The sequence below is a fragment of the Felis catus genome, chromosome C1 (assembly GCF_018350175.1).
Source record: "Felis catus isolate Fca126 chromosome C1, F.catus_Fca126_mat1.0, whole genome shotgun sequence".
NCBI classification, from domain to species: domain Eukaryota; kingdom Metazoa; phylum Chordata; class Mammalia; order Carnivora; family Felidae; genus Felis; species Felis catus.
The window spans coordinates 28307501-28334771 of NC_058375.1; the positions used below are offsets into that span (position 1 = coordinate 28307501).

Here is a 27271-nt window from a genome sequence, read left to right on the forward strand (position 1 = left end):
GTGAATCATGTCTCCTGGATTATTTCCTTAGGGACCAGGTGGCTTCCCGGAGTCTGCTGCTTCTGCCCGCCATTACATGTCACCTCACCAGGACAGACTCACGGACCCTCCAGTCTAGCGGCCACCCTGCTGTCCGCACATGCCCCCTGAGGCTTGCCTGGGAAGGCGGGGGCTGCAGGCTGGGGATAGAGGCGGCAGGAGGGGTCAGCTCTGTGGCATGGACTCTGGTGTCATGCCAACCTGGGTTCAAATGCCAGCTCCTTCTGGGACCACAGGCAAGTGACGTCACAAATCTGAGCCTCATCTTCCACCTCTGTCAAATGAGGGCTGGCTTAGCACAGGGCTGGGTCCCTAGGCAGTGCTGGACAAGTGGATGACATCATTATTGTTCTTTAAGGCTAACTTCTCTCATCTGGAAATCGGGGATAATAATTGCTATAATGTAGAGTTTCTCTAGAAAATAAATGACGCAAAGCGCAGGGCAGGAAAGCCCGGTGCTGGCGGGGGCCAGGGGGGGGCGCTGTAAAATAAGTAGGAAATGCTGAGTGGAATTGATACACCGGAGAGATTGATACTTGCCTCTTGGCTCCCACAACTGGTGCTCCGCGAGAGAGCAGCTCAGTGATGCCAAATCTTTCACATTTTCAAGAAGCTGGAAATGTGAATTTTTTAAATGCAAAAAGCTCTCAATTTTAAAATGCTGGCAACTCACGTAAGAAAATGCAAGCGATGTATGGCCCCCAAAACCGCATCTGTGGGCTGAAGAGGCCTGCGTATCTCCAGTTTCAACAACAAACGATAAACACAGTTAACACTTAGGGCATGTATACTCCGTGTCAGCTCCGGTTTTAAGCTGTTTGCGTGAATTATCCCACTTAATCATCTCAGTAACTCTGCGAGGTGGGTACTATTATCATACCCGTTCCATAGATGAGAAAACGAAGGCACAGAGAGGGCCTCAGGAACAGTAGTTTTCAGTCACTTCCCCTCATCACTGGCCCGGCCCTGCCCCTGTCCCTGCCCCTCTGCCCGCCCTCTCGGGATCTCTCCTATTCTGAGGATCTCGGGGCTCCTTCTGAGTTCTTAGCTCTGTGCGGAGGCATATGACCATCCCGTGAGAGGCACCAAGGTCCTTCACAAAGCCCACAGACCCAGGGGAAGGGAGATTCACCAGGTGTCCGCTGGCTGGTCCCTCTCCAAATCCTTTGGGGACTACGGGGCAAAAGGACAAAAGGGTCCGGCCTGCTTCCCAGTCTTCTGGGTCAGCCAACCAGCGGAGCATCTGACTTGGGTGCTTCTGCGTCCAGCACTGGGCTAACCACTGTACGTGCGGTAGCTCGTTGAGTCCTCTCGCTGAGTGCCGTCTGGTGGCAATCAGTACCCACGTCGTACAGGTGAACAAAATGAGGCTCAGAGAAGTAGCGACTTACCCAAGGTCCCCCAGCAGAGACAACAAGTCCTGGGCGGTCTGACTTTAAGACGGATGTGACTGGGCAGGGCCAGGCTGCACGGCACCGAACCCCGCCCGGTCCTTGCGTTTTGGCCCTCCGACCCTCCTTCTGCTTGAAAGCAAGACTCTGACCCTGGACAGGCCGGCAGATGGGTCAGGAGAAACTGGAGGCTGAGATAGGGTGAGGCTTCCAGCTCAGGGAAGAGTCGGCTGAGCGGCTGGAAGGTGGGGGGCTGGACAGAGGCCTCTCCAGGAACTCTCCAGGCTCCCTTGCTACAGCAGGGCAGGGCTATACAAGAGGGAGGGGCTGACGGTGCCAGAGCCCCAGGGAGCTGGAATTCTTGGCCCCCAGCTCTGGTCTCTGCCCTGAGCGGCTGTGTCTCACACGCAGTCCCTCCCTCTGCGATGTGCCTGCCTCGCGCCAGCACCAAAGGGGGCTAAATCCTCGGAGAGGCTGTTTTCCCACAGCGTCTCCTTTCAAAGCTGCCCAAAGAACACGCTTCCCCAATGTTCTTCTTTACATTTTGCCTACATATTTTTACAGCCAAACCGTGCTTTCAAAGACTTCCTTTTTTCATCTCCTAATTAATTTTTATCTTCCCAGACGGAGGGAGGACAGCACAGGAGAGACGCTGTTTGTGATGTCTGCTGCTCCCCGACAACTCTTCAAATGCAATTTCCTTTGGAATGCCGGGGCGCCTTGAGCCGCCCCGTCTCCCAGGCTGCAGGGTGGGCGCGGGGCTCTGGCGCACCCCCTCCCCTTCCCCCCCTCCTACCCCAGAGCCTGGCTTCCTGCTTCCCGCTGCTGCCTTTGGACAGGAGTGGGTTCTCTCCCTGGAGCTCTCCTCTCAGTCGGGGCGGGGGGGGGGGGCGCTCTGTAGGAGCACACGAAGTTCCCCTGCCCTGCACCCCAGGATGTTCAGGGAGCCACCTGCTCAGTTCCTGCCCTTAACACGTCTCCTGCACCTGCTCTACTTGGCTTCTGCCTCTTTTTTTTTTTCCAAACTCTAATTCAGCGACAGCGTCCGCTCAACGTGTATGGCTTGAACGACGACGCGGGATGCAGTGGGACCGTGTGGACTGGGGACACGCACTGGCTGCAGCTCTGGTCTTCCCCAACCGAATCCCAGACCGTGGCTGACTCCTTAGAGAAGCCGCATGCACACAGCGACAGAGAGCACGGCCCCTGGTGCCAGACCGCGGGGGTTCAAATCCCGGCTCTGCATTTCATTAGCTGTTGATCTTAGGCAAGTCCGTGTGAACTCAGGCCACTTTTGAGCCTGCTTTCCTCAGGGGTAGTATGGTTGATGATCACAATGGTCTCTACCTTCCAGAGTTGTGAGGAGGACACACACGGATACAGGCCAAGTGCATGGAATGTTGCCCGGCACCCAGTGAGTGCTTGATAAATGTTACTATTATCGTCGACCTTGCCAATGTCTCCTAGGCTCCCTGTGTCTACTCCTGAAGCTGATCCCCATCCGACCCTAGCGCCATATTCACTCATGGGCAGGGGAGAGGGGAGGAAGCAAGCTTGTCCGGGAAACTTCTGGGTGGGTGTTGGCTTCTACCTCATCATCCGAGGCAGGGTTAGGGTCCCCATGGTCAAGCTCCTCTTGGCCTGGAAAGCATTCCCACTGCTGTTGCCAGAGAAAAGGAGCCTGGGCAGGAAGAGCTGCGCTTGGATTAAAGCAGGAGGCAATGTAGGGGCGCCAGGGTGGCTCAGTCGGTTGAGCGTCCGACTTCGGCTCGGTCATGATCTCGCGGTTCGTGGGTTCGAGCCCCGCGTCGGGCTCTGGGCTGACGGCTCAGAGCCCGGAGCCTGCTTTGGATTCTGGGTCTCCCTCTCTCCCTGCACCTCCCTGTCTTGCACTCTGTCTCTCTCTCTCTCTCTTTCAAAAATAAACATTAAAAAAAAAGCAGGAGGCAACGTAGCCAGACATCCAGAGGAATTAATTGGTGATCAGGAGAGCAGGAAAGTGGAGTTGGTCCCGCAGGAGATGCGAGTTGCTGTTTCTGGCCGGCGGCCCTTGTGAGCATGGGCCCTCGTGCCCCAGCATCCCAGCTGGGTGACAGCATCTGTGTGCCTCCCCCGCCCTCCTCGCTGCACTGTTTGCAGGGAAGGTGCGTGAGGGCGGAGCAGGCTGCCGGGGGTGCTGCTTGATGCTGAGGACAGAGGCTCGGCGGGGAGCTAGAACTAGGCTCTTGGAAGCCAATCTGAGCATCTTAGCGTGGAGGGAGGCAAGGGCATCCAATCAGCGGCAATGAGCCTGCACCGGCCTTATTTATGCCGCTTCCCTTTGATCGGGAGCCCTGCTTAGAGATGGGCTCATGTGTAATGCATGAGAGATGCTTTGGCACAGTCAAAGGGCTGGGCCACAGCCTGGGGACTGGCACGAGCAGGCACACTCACACCAGCACACACACACACACACACACACACACACACACACACACGTATGTGTGAACCATCACACGCACATGCAGACACACGCATGCAGGGGCTATGAGGCACACACACATGCACGGACCATGACATACACTTGCTGACACACACACGCAGACACACATGCGTGCAGGGGCCATTATGCACACATACAAGCTGTGACACACATACACGCGTGGGCTGACACAGAGGTCCACCCCCCCATGCTCACATTTGTCTAGACACACCCACAGGGACATGTAAGCACACACGCACACACATAATCTCCATGCACACACACGTAGACATTCTGGCATATACACCTGTGTACACATCCACATGCCCAGACCACAGAAATACACGCACGCATACGCTCGCCCGTACGCCCACAGATACATGCAAACGCTTATGTCCGAGCACCAAGATGCACATAGACCTGCACAGGCAGACTTTGTACACGGGCACCTGTGTGCACCCATACGTGCCTAAATGCACGTTTGTGTGTACCATATACTATGATACACACACGCAGGCACACACATGCTCACATACTGCCCACACTCATGAACACCTACACGGGGTCCCAGAGAGCCCCCAGCATGCCTGCGACGACACTTTTATATGCTCCTCGCACCAGATGCATGATAGTGACCTCTCAGGAAGGCCACATTTGCCACTTCTTGGTGGCAGCAGCGATGTTCACAAGGGGAGCCCTTTTCCTCTCTTTCCTCTTCACTAAACATCTGCTGTCCCTCAAGGAGGGACACAGGGGAGGCCAGGGTAGGGGCCAGTGCTGGTGGGGTTCCAGGAGGTAGAGACTTTCCCTCCCCGCCCTCTCCTTCCTTCCTCTCTCCTCCCTCAGGCCCCTCTGGAGGCTCAACTCATCCCTCAGGGGCTTACCGTGGAAGGACCCAAGAACTGGGGGGATGGGGAGCCAGGGCCCAGGGTTCCAGACTGATTGAGAGCAAGTGACTAATAAATAAATGGATGGATGCCTAGACCTACAGTCCCCGAGTTCCCGAATCCTAACCATTTCTGAGAAACCCTTAGAGTAGTGGTTCTCCAAGTGTGGTCCCTGGACCACCACCAGTGGCACCTGGGAATGCCTTACACATGCACATTCGTGGCCCTGCCCTAGACCTACAAAACCAGAAACTCCAAGGGCGGGGCCCAGGAATCTGGGTTTTCCCCAAGCCTTCCAGGTGATTTGGATGCATATTCCAGTCTAAGAACAAATGGCCTGGAACGTGGGCTTTGGAGGAAGGCAGACCTGGGTCCATCAGCTCTGAGTTCTTGAACAACCTGCTTAATCACTCTGAGCCTCAGTTTCCACACACGAAAAGTGGAAATAGTTGTGGTTCCCACCTCACAGGCCTTGTTCTGATGATTCAGTGAAGCCAAGCCGCCAGTCTGGCCCACTGTGAGCTCTCGGCGGTGGCCGCTGTTGTTTTTACTTTAATTTCCAGAAGAACATTTACTGGTTCTCAGGGTCAGTCAGTCTCCTCCACCATAGCTACTCTGGTAGGAGGTGGAAACCCTGGGGAAACTGAGCCAACACCCTACAGGAGGAGCAGGGAGGCCATGGCTGGATGCCCCTCAGGACAGTGACCGTAGCAGGTGGCAGGGGCTGTATCTGGACACCGGCATTCCAAGAGTGTAATACACTAAGAAATGTTTATAGACACCTGTTCCAGTTTTAACCTCCTCCCTTCCTTGGAGGACGTGCCCCCGGCCACGCTCTCCGTGGTGGAGAGCTCACCTCCAAGTGCAGGGCAGCCTCTTGGAAGATGGAGGTCATGAAGACCCTAAGCCAGGCGCAGGGAGCCCACTGCCCCGGCCCCCGTTTGGGTGTCCGGGCCACGCTTCTCCTTCCCCTTTTCCAGTCTCATCCTCCCACCTGTGACGATTTAAGAGAACAGCACATTTACCCTGCCTGTCCCAGGGGTGACAACATCTACTCTCTGTGCCGGGACCAACTCAGGTGGCCACGTCATCAAAGCTCCCTGAAACCAACCGGTCTCAAACAGGCCGGGCCTGAGCCCCCGGGGTTCCTGGCCCATGGATTCTGTGCAGTTAGGGAAGGACAGTGAAGGGCATGGGAGGGTCAGCTTGTGGTGCTGCAAGGGAGGGGGAGGGTCTCACCTTGAAGAAGGTCATGGTGGCCCCGTCTTTGACAGCCCCATACTCGATTTTGGTTTGCTTGGCCAGGTCATCAGCAGAGTCGATGGGAGATTCCATGCGCTCCACGGTCAGAAAGGCGGCCAGGTTGGCCGTATAGGAGGAGATGATGATGAGCGTGAAGAACCACCAGATGCCGCCGATGATGCGCGTGGACAGGGCTTTGGGCATCAGTTCCGACCCTGGGAGAATGGAGAGGGCAGGCGGTCCCTGACGATGTCTAGGGCTGCTCAAGTCCTCTGGGGCCCAGACTCCACTGATAATCCAGTAAGAGCTGAGCAGCGGTTCTCAGTGTGGTCCCTAGACCAGCAGCCTCAGCATCACCCGGGAGCTGGTTAGACGGGCACGTCCCCGGGCCCCTTCCCAGGACCTACTGAATCAGTCATTGAGGGGTGGGGCGCCGCAGTCTGGGTCTGGTGAGCCCTCTAGGGGATCCTGGGGCAGGCTAAAATTTAACAACCACTGTTCTAGAACAACACGCACACGCACACCATTTCACAAGCTTGTCAGCCCCCTGGGGTCCCAGGTTCCGAGTAGAAAGCCCTGGGTTCCTGAGTGAATCATGCTCCTAACTCTGTGTGATTACGCCAGACGCCTTCCCCCTCTGGAACACTGCAAAGCACGGAGAATCGTCCTTCCTCTGTCCCAGCCTCGCACAAATAGCGCGATAGAACTGGAGGAGAAAGTGTGTTGGAAATACAAGCGGTACACAAACACAGGATTGCTGGTTGGTGCTTCGCAGGAGGAGAAAAATCAACATTTTTTGAAGCTTTTTTGCCGAAATAGATCACTCTTCCTCCCTGACCTTGGGTGCGGAGCACAATTTAGATGAAACCTTCTAACTGAAGTAATTAACGAGGCGGCTTTCAAGAGATTTAAATAGCAAGTGACTCCTGAACTTCCCAGAATGTTTGGACCTGCGATCTGAAAAGTGTCTGCTTTGATATGGATGATTTTTTTTTTTTCTCAAAGAAATCACTCAAAGGAGAGTTTTTCAAATACATAACTATTTTTCTCCCTCCTAATCAAAACCTCGTGGGGAATACATCAGGGGCCCATGCTTTGAAGAGCAGCTGGAGAGAAGCTATTACTGCATTGAGGGGCTTTCCAGGTCTTTCCCAACTGTCACCGAGAAAAGATAACGATGGACAAAGAAGCAAGGTGAGGCTTCAGGGTACTCATTAATAGTGAGGACTGAAAGAGACACTTCCGTCAAAAGTCGCCTGTCGCTTCCTAGCTCTGGAGATCACTGGGAGCTCTGAGGCTCCCTTCCCCACCCGGCCACACCCAGCGTCATCAGATAGCTCCCAGCTATGGTGAGGGCTGCCCCCCCAAGAGGGAGAATGAACTGTTTTCCCTGTTTCCTTCGTGGACTCCGCCAGGCCCTGCTGGACCCCTACCCGGGCCCCTGAGCTGGCCTCTGTCGTGGCTGGGAGATCGTTCGAGTCGGGGGCAGATTTCTCTCTCCTCTTCCTCCATTCTAGTGCCCAGCACAGGGCTTGGCACGTAGCGGTCACTCAGGACACGCTGGGATGATACCATTCATTTGGCATTCGCTGATCGAGGTCTACTGAGGACCAGGGTTTGTAGTGGGCCTCGCGAGCACACACAGGTGAGCGAGGAACAGAGAATTCTTGCCCCTGGGATCTCCTTCCCTTCCTTGCCCCCTTGTCACCCACTGCCCCGCAGTGGGACCCTAACATAGGCAGAGACTTTGGTTCCACACTCCCCCCCAATACCTCATTCCCTGAATTAAGAGGCTTTAGATGTGTGACTCGACAGGCAGAAGCCAGAAGCACGTGGCTCCTGGCCAGCAAGGCTGGCTCGCAGGGCGGCGGTGGTGGGATCCTCCCCGGGAGTATTTCCTGCCTGGGGGCTCCTCTCCCTGCACGCGCGCTTCAGCCCGTGGCGTGTCTGCACCACACTCCTTGCAGCCCGTGCAGGTACTCTGCTTTGTGAGACGTCTGAGCAGCTGCTGATCTGGCCAAAGGGGAGGCCACCAGGCTGGCGACAGGTGCGGTACACCAGGCCCCCCCCACTCTAGAACACGAAAGAAAACGGTATCCTTCCGTGCATACCATCCCTGATGCGCTCAGGCTAATGTCCCCACCTCAGCCAGGACCCTTCCGGTTCCCAGGCTCCCCAGGGCTGGGTGGTCACCAAGTCCTGTCCCTGCGACATCCTGAAGTTCTCTCGGTCCATCTTTGTGCTCCACCCCCACGGCCATGACTCCAGTTCAGGTCTCATGCTTTCATTCCTGCAGTGACCTCCCGCCCTGCCTCCCTGCCTCCAGTCTGGCCCCTTCTCAGCTCAGCTTTGCTCAGCCAGAGTCTAAGGTGGCGAGGCCATCGGTGGGGCTGGCCCCCAGAAGCAGGATGCTGTTAGGTCCACTGCAGCTAGAGCAGGAGAGGCTAGGGATGAGCCCTGCACGCCACGGGTGGGCTGGCTTATCTGCTCTCGCCTCAGGCCCTGAGCCAGTTCGGCCAGGGACCCGAGACAAGGGTACACACCTGACTATCCAGGTGTCTCCAACCCGCTGGCAGCTTAGCAGGTCTGAGGCTGCCCTGGAAGGTGGGCAGGCTCTGCGGACTCAGGAGAGGAGGTGCCCCCTCCTGGAGAGGAGGCCCCTGGGGAGAGGCCACATACCTTGCTGCATCAAGGACCCCATGCCGAACCAGAAGCTGTTGAGCAGAGTGAAGTTGTTTTCCACCACCTCGGAGCCAGGGTTGCAGGGATGTGCATCGTACCACTCGTAAGGGCTGAACCTGCAGCAGGGAGAGGGGAGCGCTGGGGTGGAGCTGTGGGGAGCCCGCAGCGGGGGAAGGGGCATCGGTGCCACCACCGGGGCTGCTTGCTTAGCAAACGCGGCCGCGCTGCCCCTTTAACTCCGATAGACTTAGTGTTCTGCCGGGGAGGCAGGGAATGGGAACCCAGGGCCATTTTGCTTCTCGTTCTTTATTGTTAGTGCCCCTTTCTGGCTGTAAAAGTAATTCAGCAGTATCTCTTAAAATTAAAAGTGCACATGCCCTTCAACCTAGCAATTCTGCGACTCATTATCCAGCCTAGAAAAAACGCCCGTACACGAGCATAAAGAGGGTGTTTATCAAAGCATTGTTTGTAATAGCCAAAACTGGAAACAGCCTAAATGTCCTTCAACAGAAAAATGATTAAGTAAACTATGTCAGAACCATACTCTGCAATGTCACACAGCTGATGGGAGAGAATGAGAGAGGTCTAGATGTCCCGACAGGGAGAGTCCTTCCACACATGCTGTTGGGTTAAAAAAAAAAAAAAAAAAAAAGATGATAAAAATACGAACAATATGATCACATTTATATAAATAGATTCCTAAAGACACAGCCCTACACCTCTTCACATACATGTGTATACAAACCCAGAGTCTGGAAAGATTCCTGTCTAAAAATATCAGTGTTGCCCTCTGGGGAGGGGGTCAGAATGGTGGCAGGAATTTCAGGGAAGCCTGTTGCTTTATATGGATTATATTAATTTTTAAAAATAAGAATTGCCTTTTCTTTTTTTTAATATTTTAATGCTTATTTATTTATTTTTAATTTTTTAATATTTATTTATTTTTGAGAGAGAGAGAGAGGTGAGTGGGAGAGGGGCAGAGAGGGAGACAGACACAGATTCTGAAACAGGCTCCAGGCTCTGAGCTGTCAGCACAGAGCCCGACGTGAGGCTCGAACCCATGAACCGTGAGATCATGACCTGAGCCGAAGCCGGACGCGGAACCGACTGAGCCACTCAGGCGCCCCAAGAATCGGCTTTTCAATTACTTATATACTTAAAATGGAAAAAAAAAAGAAGCAAAACATGCTCTTCATAAAATATTCAAACGGTCTAGAAGAATACAGTGAAAAAGTGAAAAGTACTGGAGGGTTCCCACCCCCGGAGAGAACAATGTGTTACATAAGTGTTCAGATTTTTTCGCTCTGAATCTACAAATACCTGTATGACAGGGAAAAAAATTGTTACTTAAAGCCCCCCACTGCCTTCTAAGGAAGAGAAGTCCTGATTACGGAGGGATCTTTGTTTATTGCAAAAGGGTTGCAGTTGGGGAAGTGTAAAGCCAGAGGAGGCTAGAGTCCTGGGGGGAGACTGAGAGCCTGTGGAGACGGTCCCCAAGAGGCTGGCGTGGCTGGCGTGGCTGGCGTGGCTGGCGTGGGGTAGGATGCTGAGACGAGAGACCCAGAAGGAGAGACGTGTCCAGGGGAATTTTGTTTTGTTTTTTAATGTACGATACGCTCTAAGCATGCTGTTGTGACTTTTCCAGCCCCCTCTTTAAAAGCTTTAATGAATTATACATTGATCGCCAAAGCTCGCGTGAGAAGAATTTTGTCCTCACAAGGTGGGAAGATCCTACCCGCGTGAAATTTTAAAGGGAGGCTTCCAACCAAGACGGGGATATTCAAAGGCAGTGGCCACAAACTGGCTGGGGGCTCTAGAAATCCAGAAGGAAGAGAATGAAGCCCGAGGCGAGTGGAGGCGGAGGCTGCTGTGGGAAGGTTCTGGGGAAGAGATCTCTGGAGAGCCGTGCATTCAGCGGCCCTCAGATCTTCCCTTGAAGTCTGGGGAGAGGGGTTCCCACGGGACTGCCGGGGGAGCCCAGCCGGCGGCTCTGTAACGAGGTGGACCGCCGCCTGGGTCCGTGTGTGTGGCTGAGGTGTGCCTCATGGATGCACGCAGGAGGGCAAGTCTCTGCTGCATGGCATTGGACTGCATGCCCAGACACAGCCAGGTGTAAGGACCCTGGGCCAACAGGGCTTCCCTGGACCGGATGGGCCCGGCTCCACCTTGGGTCCTATCAGAGACGGGCGACAGGACCGTAACAGGGAGAAGCCACGGGGCCTGGGCTGTTGCAGGGCTGGGTGCTGAGCGGGGGAGCAGGCCGACCGAGGAGGCACTGCCCAGGCGGGCCCAGGTGCAGGCGAGGGGAGAAGTCTGATTTGTGAACGAAGGTAGAAATGTCTAGAAATGTCGAGGACTATACCGGACTCAACTTTCTGATTTTTTTTTTAAGTTTGTATTTATTTATTTTTGAGGGAGAGAGAGTGAGAAGGGCAGAGAGAGAGGGAGAGAGAGAGAGAGAGAGAGAAAACCCCAAGCAGGCTCCGCGCCATCAGCACGGAGCCCGACCCAGGGCTCGAACCAACCAACTGCGAGATCACGACCTGAGTCGAAACCAAGAGTCGGACACTTAACCGACGGAGCCACCCAGGCGCCCCTCAACCTTCTAGTTTCTGAATTGAAACAGTGTTTGTGGTTGGAGAGAGACCTAGGATTTCTGAGACCTGGAAGTGGGCCAAAAAGTGGCAGGCCCCGAAAGAACTTTCACCGAGGCCAAGGACAGCCTCACCTCTGAACACACTGGGAGGTGGGGTGGGAGATAAAGATGATTTCTGACGGGACCCCACCAGTCCTGTGTGCCCACATACACGGTACCTGTGATACTTTTTAAACACACAAAAAATCATACCATAGTACTCCCTAAAATTTGGATTTTCCACTGAATAAGTTACCAGCCTCTTTCCAGATCAGTTCTTCCGGATCTGCCTAACTCCCTGTAATGACTTCATAGGTGCTTTTTACCACCCCTCTGCTGACAAGTGCCGGCAGTCCTGTCCTCTGTGAGAATGCACACTCCCTCCTTTCCTGTCCTTCTACCTCTCCAGGCATAAAGCAGAACACTGTGGTGGCGGAAGAAGGCCTTGGTTAATGCCTCGACTCCTGGTGCCCGACAGACACAGGCCAGGCCACTTTACAAGACGGACGGCCGTGCGACACAGCAGAGCGGCCCTCAAGTGGGCCTGGGGACCTGCCCACACTTCACGGACCCCACCTCTGGGGCAGCTGTGTCCAGCTTTCCAGCAGCCAACGTGGAGCGGTCTAAAGGACACAGGCCACATGGGAGGGGGGACAGAAGGCCACCTCTAGCCTATGGATGTGCTGGGCTTGACCCTGACAGTGTTGTAAAAAAATCAAGTTAGCGGCTACCTATAGAAGTCATGAGCTGTCCCTTGAAAAATCTACATGTGTCTCTAAAAACCATGAACTCTGCCCTTCTGGCCCCGCATTCCTGCCCAGTGCCGTCCGCTGGACCCCAGAGAGGCTGTCCTCCCCAGGGGAGCGTCCTCCAGTCTGCTTCCGTCTCTCCCCCTCCCTGCTTCCCTCCCTCTTGCTTCCTGTCCAGCCCCACGGGCACCTGTGTTTGCCACCCGACTCCAAACTGACAGGCCTCGCTCTGGGACCCAACTCTGCAAGAAAAAGCTTTCTGACCTTAGGCACCGACTTAGCCGCTCTGAACCTCATTGGCTACTTCTGCAAAGTGGGGAGAATTATACCCACTTCCCTAGACCTTTCGAAGGATCAGACGGGAAGGGTGTAACATGTGTGTTACCTAACGTGCCAACTGTACTATGACCCTGTTCGCGGCTCTGTGACCAGGTCCCTTGCCCCTCTCCTGTCCTGTCATTCCAGCAGCTGCAGAAATCCCATCTCTTCCAGAAAGTCTCCCCAGCCTAACCTTGGCAAGGGGGCCCCTTTCTTCTTCGCCGGGAGGCAGGAGGCGAAAAGCAGGCTGAAAGGCCAGGGGCTGGAGGGGGACTGGCCGCACACGGAATGGGCGGAAGGAACGCCAGAGAAACTGGCCCTGTTTTGCAGGGGGTGGGGAGCCGAGAGTGGGCTGGAGCTGCTAAAATTATAGTAAGAGCTCTGGAGAGTGGCTCCTGCTTTCAAAGGCTTGTTAGGCCATTAGAGAAAGAGGCGTGATAAAGGCCTCTCCGTGGCAGGCGGGCTGGGCAGAGCAGGCAGGCGGCACCGGCCAGCTGGCAGCCCAGGGCTTCCGAGGCAGGCGGATTTCATCCCTCACATCCTTCCCTTTGGTCTCTCTCTGTGCGGGAGGAGGGAGCGAAAGGGAGCGGGGTGGGGGAAGGCTTTCAAAGACGACTCCGGAGGGGGAAGAAAAAAAAAAAGGCCAAAACACCAAGTCCTTGGATCTCAAATTGCCTCTCTAGAGAAGCCCCTCTTCGCACCTCGTTAGGATTTAGAGAAAAAGGAACCAGGGCAGGGGCTGGGGCCGGAGCCTGGAAGGAGGGGGCAGAGGGCCCAGGGCCCAGGAGCTGCCACCTTGGGGCAGGGGGCAAAGGATAAACGTCCAGGTGGTCAGAGATGTGGGTCACACATAAAGCGCCAGGTGACCAGAGTTCAAATGCCCGATGTGTCACTTATTGCCAGGGTGGCCTTGGCAAACATGGGACCTCTGTGAGCCTCAGACGTCTCCCCTTCATGGCGGACTGAGAGAATCACTTAAGACAATGGCTCTAAGCTTCAGAGCACGGTGCTTGGCAGATGCCAGGTGCTCAGTAAACACCAAGCTGAACCTGCCCCCTAGTGACCTCCTCCCACCAACCACCATGGACCATCCAGTGCACCTGAGTCTGTCGTACTTGGGTGCCTGGCCCAGGTGAGCAGCTCTGGGTGATGGCTTAACCCGCTCCCAGGGCCTGGGATACAACAGTTGCCTCCCAGTCGTGGACACAGACTAGAGTAAGGCCTGGGGGAGTCACGCCCAGGGGGCTATGGAATGTTGCTTGAAGGATGTAAAGGGATCTGAGCCTCGGCGAGGGACACAGGGACAGGCAGCGCAGTGGCCTTAAACGAGGGCCTTCTGTGTGAAGGACTGAGGATGTAGGGACCAGTCTGGCTCCCTAAAATCCCAACCTTGGGCCAGAGCCCTGGCCAAGGCATTACCCTTACCTGGCAATGACAAAGAGGACACAGCTGACACCCAGGTAGGCGAGGAGCACGTACATCCAGATGTCTGGGGACAGCGGGTTGAGGAAGGAGAAGACACTAGGGTTGGTGCCATTGGGTTTTCGATACAGGATGCTCACACCAAGTGTCATGAAGGGCTTGGAGAAGTCGATGGCCTTCTCGCGGACATGGGTGATGGTCAGGGGGGCCACGGCCAGATCTGCCTTCTGCAGTGAGAGAGATATGCACAGACAGACGTAAGAGCAAAGCCTCAGACTAGCAGGGGACAGACACCTCTTCCTGGAAGAGGGAGGGTAAGGGAGCGGAATGGAGCCCGTCGTCTGTGCCTTGGGTCACTTGCGCACTCTTCAGTTTCAACTTTTACTAACCTTTGTCCTGCGCCAGGCCATGCCCAGCATGCTGGGGAGACCACGATGAATTAGACTTGACCCCCGTTCTCCAAGAGCTCTTGGCCTCCAGGAAGAGGACAGCGGTATCGACACGCAGAGAATGGAACCCTATTAAAGCTGTAACCCATGGGGGTTCATTCTCAAAATGGGGTTTTGTCAAATAAATATAGTTCAGCAATCTACAAACCTTCAAAAATAGCTCCTGCTCTTTCTCTGTGACTTTCAGACATCATGAATCCACAACCAACCTTATTTGAATCTGTTTTCCTCTCCTCTCCACGTCTTGACTGCTTCGCTCTGTTCTGGATATTCTGTACATCCTAACAGCCCCCAAAGACCAGTTGGGCAAAAATAATACCCTCTTTGGAAGGAGAGATAAGTCCAGAGCCCTCTTCCACAGGGGAGGGGAGGGAAGAGAGCAAAACAGAGGAAGAAAGGAAGGGGGTGGGGAAGGCTAGGAATGTTCCTATGTTGGCCAATTTTAGCTCACCACAATTTTAATGAGGGTAATAATTACAGGTCTGTCTCTTCGGTCTGAGCTTTTGCTGATTAAAAATCTATAAATCTATAAAAATCTATAAAAATCTATAATCCCTCATTCTCCCACCTTTCCAGCCTCCACCCCACTGCTCTCCTGCATGTAACCCCATGTAACTGCTTCCTGATGACCACATTCCCTTTTTCACCTCCCCGATTTGCACACATTGTGCCCTATTGAGAATGCCCTCTCCCTGCTGTCTCTTACCACCTACGATTTTTCTTTGCACAGGCTACCTCCTCCAAGAAGCCCTCCCTGATAGCCTCCAATTCTAAACTCCCATGAAGCTTGCTCTGCCCCACGGTAAGGTCCTAACCTGCTGAGGTTGAATGCAGGATGTGTGGCCATGTGACTTTTTGTCTTATCTGCCTATGTACCAGTGAGTTCCTAAGTGCAGTTGGGACTGTAGCTGATTTACTGCTTTGTTTGTCCATTCCCAAGCCCCATCTCAGCCTCTAGAATATTTGTTAGCTAATAGTGTTTTCCTCTGGGAGGGCTCCTGTGGCTATTTACATATCAGAATGTGAATCAAGCTATCACTTCCCTATCTCAGGTGTGGGTAGAACAGAGAGGGAGCTCGGGTCCTAAAGACCAGTACTAAAGACCTTTTTGCAAAGGCGGGGTGGCTGCTTCTGAGATCTCTTTCCAAGGCAATGTGTCTAGGCAGCCACCCACTGGCGTGGCCCAGCTTCATTCATTCATTCATTCATGTGCTCATTCATTCGTTTTATGAGCTCCGCCAAGCACTAGGGATGCAGAGCTCAGCCAAACAGACATGGTTTCTGGGCTTACAATCTGGTGGGGGAGATGGACATTATACAAATTGTTTCCTAAATGGTAACTGTTAACACTAACTCTGACTTCACCAATCCTAGAACAGGAACCAACAACCAAATTGAAATCAGATTCAAGGAAGGGAAGGCTAATCTGGGTAGAACCCCAGCTCGTAAAAGACTCTGCAGGTGCTCCGGGCTGGGGGCGGAGGGCGCTGACGAACACACAACCCTGATGTTGCAACCCCCATGATTTTCCTTTCAGCGGCAGCCCCCTCAGCCGATTATTGACATTGGGAGCCCAAGGGTTCAGCGAACCTTGGAACCTGGGACAGACAGGGAGGAGGAGCCTAATACAAAGGACGTGTCATACTGGGACCTTCCTTTTGTAAATGTCTGAACGTGTGAGTCGGAACTTGCCTAGCTTGGAAGGCAGAGGAAGATGAAATGCTGAGTGGCTCCCTGGAGCCCTGTCAGTTCAGGGTGTGTACAAAGGAATGCAACGAAAGGAGAGAACTATCAGGGAAGGTGCAGAGTGAATAATATGTGTCTTCTCAAGACCTACTACGCTCCGGTCTGGGATGCAAGGCTGAGCCGGAGTCAGCTCCTGCTCTTACGGAGCTTCCTGTCAAGTGAGCCCCTGCTGGTGGATGCTGCTGGGACTCAAAGGGGTGGCGGCCAGGGTGGGGCATGCTGGAAGGTTCCTTTCAGTGCTCGTTCTAGGATCCTGTATAATGTTGGCATGACAAGAGTGTAGTGGGCTTCTGATTCTAGAACTTGGCTTCCCCTGGCCCCAACCCTTCAAAGCACATTGCTTTGAGGGGCTCTGCTCTGACTCCAACATCATCGTCACTGCTCATTTGGAGCAGGCCTCTGGGAATGGCCTCTGAGGCTTGGAGTGGGTTCCTGGCAAGAACCTCAAAGTCGATGGTGCCAGTCTTCCTTTGGCTTTGATGGCAAGTTGGATGAAAGGGCTAGTGACTGGGGATCACGGAACCTTCAGGATCTTCCCACCAGCCTCCGGTTCTCCGGCTCTCGCATGCTGGGAGGCGGGCGTCCACGGCATTCTGTGCTTACGGCAGAGAGTCAGCTGGTCAACCTGTCCTTCCTCAAGGGGGTTTTGATGTGTGTTCTCCCTTGGGGCTTCAGGAAAGCTGGTGTTGCGGCCGGAAACACTACATTTCACCGTTGGTTACGATTTCGTTGCTAAAAGGCATTATTTTGTCCAGCTTCCCTTGAAAGAGGGGAACAGATGTCAAGCCTCTGCTGTTTCAGCTCATTACTCAGAACGAAAGGCCCAATCTTGGCAGGCTCTTCCCACTCGTGCCAGTTTTCTTTGAGGATGGTTGGTAAAATCGTGGGCTGTCGGAGCTGGATGAGAGACCTTCAGAAACCTCGATTCCAACCTCTATTTCTTATGGAGGGAAACTGAGGCTGCAAGAAGGTCCAAGGGCCTCGCCCTCATATTCACAGCAATCATGCCCTTGGCCAAACCAAACCTGACTTGTCCAGCACGCTCATTGGTCTTACGAGTGATCTGTTGGTCCCATCTGCCTGAGGACCTTTCCATACCTTTCCTATACCTCTGAAACGGGCCGGACAACCCTTCCTGGGCATTACGTCATCCCCATAAGCAGCTGTCCCTTACCAAGAATCTGTCAGGACGCAGCTGGCTCCAGCCTCTCCTACTCTACGCCATACTTGTGCGCGGCCACTTGTCGCCATTTGCTCCACCGTGTGTCCAACGACCAGAACCGAAGGCAAGAACCACTTACCCAGCTACAGCTCCACAGCCTGGCCCTTAGCATCCCGCCCTCTTGGCTGCTGCTTGGATACTCGCCTCGAACCAGAAAGTGAAACCAGGGGAACCCGGCTCCGGGAACAGACTTGTGACCGTGGTCCCACCTCTGGCAACTTATTGCTGATCAGCCTTCTCTTAAGCCAGGGGTCCTCCCCAGGGAAGGATCTGCCCCCCAAGCCCCAGCTTGCTCCACGTGTCCGGTGTTCTGGTTGGCACCTGCCTCCTCGCGTTCCCAAGTATGGCCTCCATCAGATTCCCCACCTCTGTGCTCAGCCTCTTGGTTGGGATCCCCCAGGATGTCTTGTTACTCAGACTGTGACCTGTCACAGTTAAAACAGTAATGACCACGGCCATTCATGGATGATTCCTATACACCAATCATGGCGAAGCATGCTACATATACTTTACTGCCATATATGACCCCCCCCCCCCCCCAGCAGCCTCCTCTGGCGGTAAATGTTATTACCACATTCCAGATGAGGGTACTATGGCTCAATCAAGCTAGGAGATTGCTTCGAGCTCTACTGGTCTGAGTGACAGGTGGTGTTTCCGGTACAGTAGAGAGCATAGCTGACTTCCAAGCAGGTGAATGGCTGAGCCAGTACCTGGACCCCGTTCACCATGACCTCAAACCCCAATGCTTTACCACACTACCATGCAAGTCACGCGTAGGGGGTTGAATTGCGCGCGCCCTCCAAATACGTTCAGGTCCTTGTCCCTAGTACCTGGCAGTGTGACCTTACTTGGAGATAGGCTCTTCCCCCCCGCCCGCCCGCCCCCCCACTAAAATAGTGTTTTATTACTGCCACTGATATTTTTTAATTTTTTTTTAACATTTTATTTATTTTTGAGACAGAGAGAGACAGAGCATGAACGGGGGAGGGGCAGAGAGAGAGGGAGACACAGAATCGGAAGCAGGCTCCAGGCTCTGAGCCATCAGCCCAGAGCCCGACGCAGGGCTCGAACTCACGGACCGCGAGATCGTGACCTGAGCTGAAGTCGGACGCTTAACCGACTGAGCCACCCAGGCGCCCCACTGCCACTGATATTAAACGGCATCAGATAAATTGCTGGGAGAGTGTCTGGGGCTGTGCAAAGAAAGGACATACTCTCACTTCCCCAGAGATCTGTTTCCAGCTCCTGCTGGGTGCCCCTAAATTCATCAGTGTGCCTAACAGCCGTTCCTGAGCATGTGGCACTGGGGGCGCTAATTAGGGAATGGCTCCTGGCAGGAGCCTGTGTTTATCCGGACTCTGCATCACAGTAGTTCAGATGTCCCCAGCAACACTCCCCAAGTGGTGTAAAACTCTTATAATACCACTGCTTACCTATCAGAATAGCCAGAAAAAAATATTGATGATACTAGTGCTGATGAGGATGTAAAGCAAGTGAATCCCCCCCCTCCCACCCAGACTGTTGGCAGGAATGCAAAGTGGTTCATCCGCTTAGGTCACCAGCCATTAGAAAAACACAGAACTCAGGAACAGCTGAATGGAAGAGAGGCACAGGGCAAGGTAAGCGGGAAGGGGCACGAAGCTCCCACGTCCTCTCTCTCTCTCACCATGCGCCCCCTATATCTCCACCCGTTCACCGACCTGGGAGCTCCGAAAACAGGGTCTTTGCAGAAGGAATCAAGTTAAGGTGAAGTCAATACCGGGTTAGGGTGAGCTCTAAATCCAATGCCTGGTGTCCTTATAAGAGGAGGAAAGGACACACAGGGACACACAGAGGAGGCCCCGTGACAATGCAGGCAGAGACCGGGGTGATACAGCTTCCAGCCAAGGAATGCCAAGGATGGCCGGCCACACCGGAAACCAGTGGGGAGGCCTGGGACACATTCTCCCTCAAAAGGGACCAATTCCGGGGAGCCTGGGTGGCTCAGTCGGTTAAGCGTCCGACTCTGACTCAGGTCATGATCTCGTGGTTCGTGGGTCTGAACCCTGCATCGGGCTCTGTGCTGACAGCTCAGAGCCTGGAGCCTGCTTCAGATTCTGTGTCTCCTTCTCTCTCTGCCCCTCCCCTGCTCGCACTCTGTCTCTCTCTCTCTCTCTCCCTCTCAAAAATAATAAACATTTTTAAAAACTAAAACAAAAAGGGACCAATTCCACCAACACCTTGACTTCCGATTTCTGGCTTCCAGAACTCAGAACAAATTTCTATTGTGGTCATTTGCTGTGACAGCCCTGGGTCACTCCTACACCTGCCACTTAGATCCTGGGCAGGATGCACGGAGCTCCATCCACCTCCCCATTCAGATGAGCATTCCGCTATGGCTGGGCCCACCCTGCCCTGTCCTGAACGCGGGTTCCATTCCCAGAGACAAGAATTTGACTCTGGCTCCTGACCATATGCGGCTGCCACTGGGTCTCCCCAGGGTACACGTCACATCGGCTGGTGGGGGCTTCTCAATCCTATGGCTGCAGGAACCTGCAGATTCACCTCCACTTCCCTCCAGATGCTTCCACAGCCACCCAAGAACACCAGTCTCACTCCTGCTATGCATGCAGGACTTTCCCCCAGGGCTTGGTCTGTTGGCTCCCCGCCTATGTATGTGGTATCCATAGAATTCACCTTCCATTCTTTTCTCAAAGTGATGTTTCTCCATCTAGAATTTCCCCACTCCCAATCCTACTTAACTTATGTCAGGACTCCCCTCTGGCCCTTAGGATAAAAGAAATTCTTATCAGGGGTTCCTTAAGCCTTTCGTGGCCTAAGACAACTTTCTGTCCAAGAGAATCTTCTGCAACAGTGGGCAAGTTCTACATTTACATCGTCCAATATGGTAACCACTAGCCACACCACGTGGCTTCTGTAACTGAGGAACTGAATTTATACTTGTATTTAATTTTGAATTAAATAATTTTAAAAATGGATTTTAATTAACTTAAGTTTAAATTTAAATAACCCCAGTGGCTGGTGGCTATTGAGTTGGAAAGCGTGGACCTGGTCCTCCCTGCCTCTCCGGCCTTTCCTTACCTCATGTCCCCTCGTTCGCTTTCTACTGGTTTCTTTCAAACCGCCCCCCCCCCCAACGCATGCTCTCTCTCACCCCAGGACCTTTGCACCTGTGCATTTTTCTACCTGGAACTTCTTTCTCCACAAGCTCTCTGTCTTGCTGAAGTCTACTTCTTCAGACCTCAACTCCAATGTCACATCCACAAAATCCTCACATGACCTCAGGTCTCCCTGGTGACTCCTCTCATGGCATCAGGTGGGGTTTTTTTTTCGCTCCTAGCACTGAGCACAGGTGGGTTTTTAGAGGGACTGGGTGATTTCTCCCCTCCTGGACCACATAAGCTCATGGGAGCAGGGCTTGAGCCTCTGTCCTTGCACCACACTCCGCCCCACGCCTAGCACAGCGCCTGGCTCAAAGCCCGCGCATGGCTGAGGTCGTGGGGCCGAATGATTGTGGATGTAGAGGAGAGACACCCAGCAAGCACGTCCATAGCATCTGCTGGCGGCTCCCAAATTCCAAGCTGAAGAAAACAGTGCTCCTGGAACAGCCCCGGACAGGAGCCTGACAACGAACAGCCTCAACAACCCAAAATCGGAATAGAGGGCAAACGGTGCTGGCAGATTCTTGAGTGTCGATGGATGGGTCAACCACTACACGTGTAATTCACATGCAGGCTTCCTGAGCCTGTGGCGGCCTCACTGCCTGCCCGTGGGGAACGCGGCCTATGCCTCTCCCTGGCCTGGGAGAACTGCTATCTCTGTCTCCTTCAGGAAGGAAGGGCGGGTCTTCCCTGTTTCAGAGCCACAGGCGCCCCAGGACGGACACTGCTGGAGCTCCATCTCCAACCACCGGTTCCTCTCCCCCCACCTCACAGGGCCCCGAAGGTGGCATCAGCCCAGACAGGCCCAGCCCTGCAAAGCCCAAGGAATTGGGGGCAGTGAGCCCCTCTCCCCCCACATGCCGCTAGGTCCCAGTGATGCGTTCCCATAGCCTCCCATGCGGCTCCCCGGTGCCCTTGGCACAACTAAATTCTTATTTGTGAGTCACCGTTGAACACCTTGCTCATCTGCAGGTACATAATCTCCAGGAGGGCAGGGACTGAACTGATGTATCCCCCACATTAGCACAAAGCCTGGCACAAAGAAGCAGCTCAGGAAAGTTCTTTGGTAAGACGGAGCAATGAAGTACCCCCCAAGGACCCCCAAGGGTCCTGACCAACCCTTACCCCAGCCTAAGGGGCTGAGCTCTGGCCTCAGTTTCCCTAATCAGTACCCCCATTGTCCCTGAAGCCACATGACCCATGCCAGTCGGCCCGGGCCCTGCTCCCTTGCCTGTCTTTTTCCAGAGTTAGGACTCTGCTCCCTGGACCCCGGCCCTTGATGGGCCCCTTACTTCTGGCCTATTCGTTGAAAGCCCTCACCTGTCCTCATGGCCGTCCTCAGGTAGGTCCTAGTGACCATCTTTAGTTTCGAATCCCTCCCCAGCCATTGCCCGGGACTTCATCAGCACTGTGGCCACTAATAGCCTGGGAAAACCCAGATATATCTAAAGAGATGGGGACGGGTGCCATGTAGACATGACTGAGGGGTCACGTACCCATGCTTCACACACGGGCCTCCGGAGCTGCTGGGCGCCTGACCGTGAGAAATGAAGTCTGTGCCTTTCCTGGGCCTGCGAGAAGGGCCCGATTCCCACCTCCCAGCAAAGGCTGTCCTGCGTCTGTCTTTTAGGACGACTCAGTAGGTGTTCCCCGCTTTGTGGCACACTGTGGGGGATGAACCACACCTGCATTGCCCCCTCTAAGAGAAGCCCCCTTCCCCATGCCCTGCACGACCCCAAGGGTGGAGAGGCTGGCATCCTCAGTGCCCCCCGCCCCAGGTAGGTACCCCACCCATGCCCTGGATAGCTCTTCCTCAGTATCTCTTCCTGACCCTCAGGCTCACTCAAGACCATCCCGCTGTGGATGCTGCTGCAGGGGCCTGACTGGTTCCCACGCCTGCTGTGCCAGACCCGGAAATGCATGGAAGTCCGGAGCCTGGTAGGATAAGCCTGTTCCCCCTTCTCCCTTCACCCTGAGACATCCCTGGCAAGGCCTTCCTAGGGTGCCGACTCGGAGACTGGGCACACTGAGCGCTGACCGGCTCAGTGCGGAGCCCTCGTATGGCCTGTCCTGCTCCCGCTCCACTTCTGCCCCTCGCTCTCTCCCTGGCCCCCCAGCCCTGAACTAAGTTAGTGGCATCGAAGCCTCCGTCTCAGGCTGTGCTCTCCAGCAGCCAGGCTGAGACCGTGTTCCATAAGGTTTTGTGGAATGAAGGAAGGAGCAGGTGGCCCTCAGTAGGGGGTCAAGTATGTCCCTATCGCTCCCTCGGACCTTTGTTTCCTTCCAGTCCCCCCTCACCCTGGCCACCTGTGCCTTGACCACTCTTGCTTCTGGCTGTCTGGACACTGACCTCTTGCCGGCTCTTTTCCAGGTCTTTCCCAGGTTGCTCTCTGCTGGCTGAGTCCTGGCAGCTAAGAGTCCTTCGGTTGAATCTCACTGCGGTCCGGGTCCTTTCCGCGTCCCTCGCCTGTTTCCCTGATCGTTCTCAGGCAGATCCCGAGCTTCCCCAGAAGTCTTCAGTCATTGCTCTGGGCAACCCGGCCGCCCTGACAAGAGTCCACCTTGGCACTCTATCAGGAAATCCCCTGCCCTCAACTGTCCTGTCCCATCTGGGATTCCACCTGCCTCAGGCGAGCTCCCAGCATGCCTTGCGCTGGCCAGCCTGAAGGAGGCGGTGTGGCAGAGCCTTTCCTGGCCACACGAACAGGGGCCCGGGGCCCCTTCTGACACTAAAGCACGTAAGCCAGAACTAAAATCTGGGTTATTGGCTGGAAGGCAGGGGACACAGAGGGTGATGGGGTCACAGCCTTGCTTGACGCCTGACCGTCCGTTTGCACAGGATGGGAAGCTCAGTGGTTATGACGCCACAGCCACGTCTCTGGGGGAGGCGTGCAAGTCCGCGTGCTCATTCGCCGGCCCCTGTTCTGTGTGCCCAGCCCATGCCAGGCGCTCGGGCAGCAGCCCAGAGCAGTTCATCAGGCACTCGCTCTCTGGAAGAAAGGTCGGGGGGGGGGGGGGGAATGGGCACTTGCGGCTATGCCCTCCTCTTCGCTCTGCACTCAGCACTACAGGGGGGCACAGGGGCTGTCCGGGCATGCTATTTCTTTCACGAGGGCAGAGACGACAGGCCGGGGCTACCCATGACTGCTCCTTGTCTCCATCTGGTTCTATCCCCCATCTTGGTCCGGCCCCATCCGTGAGCCGGGGAAATCTCCTTATCTGCTGTAGGGAGATGGAAAGACTTAGAGAGAAGAGAACTGACGGCTCCCTGCGGTCTGGAGGGCATTTACGCCTTCCCTCAAGGCCAGGCTCTGCTTCTTCTCTGCCCCACCCATCCCCTCCGATTCCAGGGCTGAGAAAGGCAGCCAGGACAGGATTTCTGGGTCTCTGAGAAGAGTTTGCAGGAAGTCAGGCCAGAAGCGTGCAGGAAGCCCACGCTGAGGGCTGACCCTGCACCCTCAGGAGATCTCAGTGGTGCCAACTCGCGGATGCTGCTTGTTCCTCTCCTTCGACCTCCCCGCCTGCCACTTGTGCCCCTGCGTCCATGCTTTTCCAGCAGCCTCTCTGCCTTTGGCCCCTGCCACCCGTGCTCCCCTGGTTCTCCTTCTTCCTCTCTGGCAGCTCGGGCACCTTTTTTTTTTTTTTTTATATATAAATATTTATTTATTTTTGGGAGACAGAGAGACAGAGTGCAAGCAGGGGAGGGGCAGAGAGAGAGGGAGACACAGAATCTGAAGCAGACTCCAGGCTCCGAGCTGTCAGCACAGAGCCCGATGCGGGGCTCGAACCCACAAACCGTGAGGTCATGACCTGAGCCGAAGTTGGACGCTTAACTAACTGGGCCACCCGGACGCCCCAGCTCCGGGGTCTTATAGAGTCCTCCTTTTCCTCTCTCCTTACACTTCCGTGCTGTTTAGGTCCTGCCCAGGTTCCCATCTCTCCTCCCCACAACGGTCCTGCCTCTGACTGCCTCCTGGGATCCCCCCCTCCCCCCCCGAGGCTGTGCCGATGACCCCCAAATCTTAGCCTCCCGCCTTGCTCTGTCCTCTGAGGCCCCAGCCATCTGGCCAGCCACCTGCTGGGACCCCAACCCCAGAATGATCTCTGTACCTCCCGCAGTCCTCTATTTTGCCAAGAGGCTCTTCACTTAGGGAAGACACTGCCACCTTCCCAGCTAGAAATTCACACCCCGTCCTGGTGCGGAACTCCTCCCTGTCCCTCACCTCCTTCACCCAACCATCCGCCAATCTTCTCGATGCTACCTCCTCATCTCCATCCTGTGCCACCCACCTCCCTCCTTGTCCATCACCATGCTTGCCTTCACCCAGGTCGCAGTCACAGCCTCCAGTACCACTCTCACGTGACCCCGTCACTCCACCTCTTCCAGCCGTGCCCTGGTAGCTCTCAGGATGGAAAGCAAATCCCTCCGTTTAGCACTCAAGGCTCTTCAAGACTCGTCTCTTGCCCCCTGCTCCAGCAGCAGCCTCTCTTCTCGGATTCAGACTCTCCACACTCTGAGAGCTCTGTTTCCACTCTCCAGCACGATCCTGGACACCGGGTGCCGGGACAGAAGCTCTGGATGGCAGGAAAGGCCAATGCCCCAAGTGAAGTAAGGGGCTGATGCCTTCGTGTGGGCCTCAGTTCCGCGTGAGTCTAATCGGTGTGAGTCAGTTTCCTGAGGCTATTTGGATCCAGAGGCTATCAGATCCCGGATCACTGTGGCCCACCAGGATGACCACAGCTGAGGGGCAGGGCCCCTGCCACCACCATCATGTTCTTCCATGTGCACACTTTAGACAGCAGGGCTGTCCCCGTAGGAACGCTGACCAGCAGGACAGCTCCCAGCTGCTGCCCCATTTACGGAGCGCCAGGCACTCTGCTAAGCAACTTTGGGCTGTATCTCATTAAATCCTCCTACAGACTCGGGGAGAAAAGGCTTTTTTTTTTTATTATTATTATTCCCATTTTACAGATGTGGAAACAGAGGCCAGAGACGATGAATATGTGTTAGACTCGAAATGTGAAGTCACCTCTCTCGATTCCAGAGTCATTAAAACACCCGGGAGCAATTTAAGGCATAGACGGGAGCAGAAGACCTTCAAGAAAGAGGAAATGACAGACAGCGGGCAGTGAAACCGGAGACAGCGACGGTCTGGGAGAGCTGGGGTGATGGATGGAGAAATCAGGCTCTGTCCTATCTTGTCTGTTGCTTGCCCTGGGGGAGGGGGCGGGGCTGGGGGAGGGGAGCATGTCAGCAGGAGGGGGTCGCACCCCGCACATGCCATCTTCCCCCATAACCCTGGCTCCCTGGAAGGCCGTGTGGCATGGGACAGAGGTGAGCAGAGTGTCAGAGGAGGACTGAAGTCTTGCTGGTCAGAGGCTCCACCTGGGGCCTCCAAATGGGCCTCGGGGGTCAGATTCTTGCAAAGGCGGGCATTCATCACTTTTACGTCTACGTTCAGATCCCTAATAAGAAAGTAATAATATTGCCAAGCCTTTACCACGCTATCTATGAGCTAGCGAGAAGACTAATTATCTGACGACACTAATAAATGGTTATGATGTTATTAAAAATGGCACCAAGCTAGGATTTATAGGCTCATCAATTGTAAGGAATCGGGTTTAACAAGGTCCCCTGCATGTCCCGTCAGGGCCCGCGCCTTGATGGATACTGGGCTGCACGGAGGCCACAGACGAGGCCCCCTCTTTTCCCCAGCTGAGGGTCAGCTTACAGAGGTCTGGTTGCTGCTGGGTTTTTCTGATCCACCCCCTTGCAAACGCTCTCCAAAGCTCTGGATGCCGGAGATGCTGTGACTGAGGAGGCTGGCACCAGCCCAGCTCACTTCCACATGTGGCCTCCGCTCTCCGTGTGACCCCCTCTTCCCCTGCAGCCCCGCCGGCCTCTGCAAATGACAGGCTCAGAACCCACCGGGGGCCCCGCGTTCCAGAGCCCCACTCACAGAGCAGGAGTGGGGGAGCTGATAAATGGAGATGCCTCTGGGGCCTGCTGACTAATTTCCATAATAATTATAGTTATTACTAATAATGGTGACAACACCACTCCCTTCCGTTTATATTGAATTCCACGATCTAGGAGTGCTCCCCTACCAGCTGTCTCCTCCCAGCCACTCAACACGCTGGGAAGAACGCAGGGCAGGTATGAGTATTCTCACTGTTGAGTTAGGAAGTGGAGTTCAGGGACACAGAGGTACTTCCTGAAGCCCCCTCCCCCGGCCTCGAAGGAATAACCATAAGGATAAAGACGAAAACAAAGCAAGTACTGACATAATGCACATGGGTGAACGTAGCCCTCCCGACAACCTGTGGGGCTGGTTCTGTTACCATCATTCCCATTTTACAGATAGGGAGACCGAGACATAGAGAGGCCAAGACGCTTGTCCAGGGCACACAGTAGCAAGTGGCAGAGTGGGGATCAAGCCCAGCCCAAGTTCATGCCCTTTACCCATTACAGCCTCTCTACCGGCCTTCCACAGGAGCCCGATTTCCTGGGGCCTAGGAAATGATGCCAAGGTAAAGCTCTTCGGGAGCCTTCCCACTCTGAGCTCCAGCTCCCTCCCTTCCAAGTCTCCAAAGTCCCCGCTGGGGCTGGGCGTTCCTTTCAGCAGGGGCCTGGCGGTGGGGAGAAGAGTGACAACAGTCCCAGAGTCCCAGCGGCTGGTACAGGCAAAGGTCTGAAGCCTACCTCTCTGCCCCGGCTCCTGCCACAGATGGCTCTTTGCAGAGGTTGGACAGAGCTTCAGAAAGCAGAGAGCCTCCAAAGATTTGGCCGCTTGGAAATCCCAGCTCCCCCACTTACTAGCCGTGGGTCCTCACCTCTCTCTGCCTCAGCTTCCTCATCTGTGAAAG

General features: G+C 54.8%; 1 protein-coding gene and 1 long non-coding RNA gene across 2 annotated transcripts in view; one reads left to right on the forward strand and one right to left on the reverse strand.

The window, feature by feature from the left end:
- The window catches only part of GRIK3 (glutamate ionotropic receptor kainate type subunit 3), a 230466-nt gene that overhangs the window by 14363 nt on the left and 188832 nt on the right, over positions 1-27271 (reverse strand). The window contains exons 11-13 of the mRNA XM_003989866.6: positions 13830-14053; positions 8700-8818; positions 6018-6235 (exon numbers count right to left, since the gene is read on the reverse strand). Coding sequence (XP_003989915.2) covers positions 6018-6235; positions 8700-8818; positions 13830-14053 — 561 coding nt within the window. The remainder of the gene's footprint in view (positions 1-6017; positions 6236-8699; positions 8819-13829; positions 14054-27271) is intronic.
- LOC109502236 lies at positions 2066-2883 on the forward strand. Its single transcript, XR_002160704.3, has 2 exons — positions 2066-2179; positions 2467-2883. It is a non-coding gene; the product is annotated as an uncharacterized LOC109502236 (long non-coding RNA).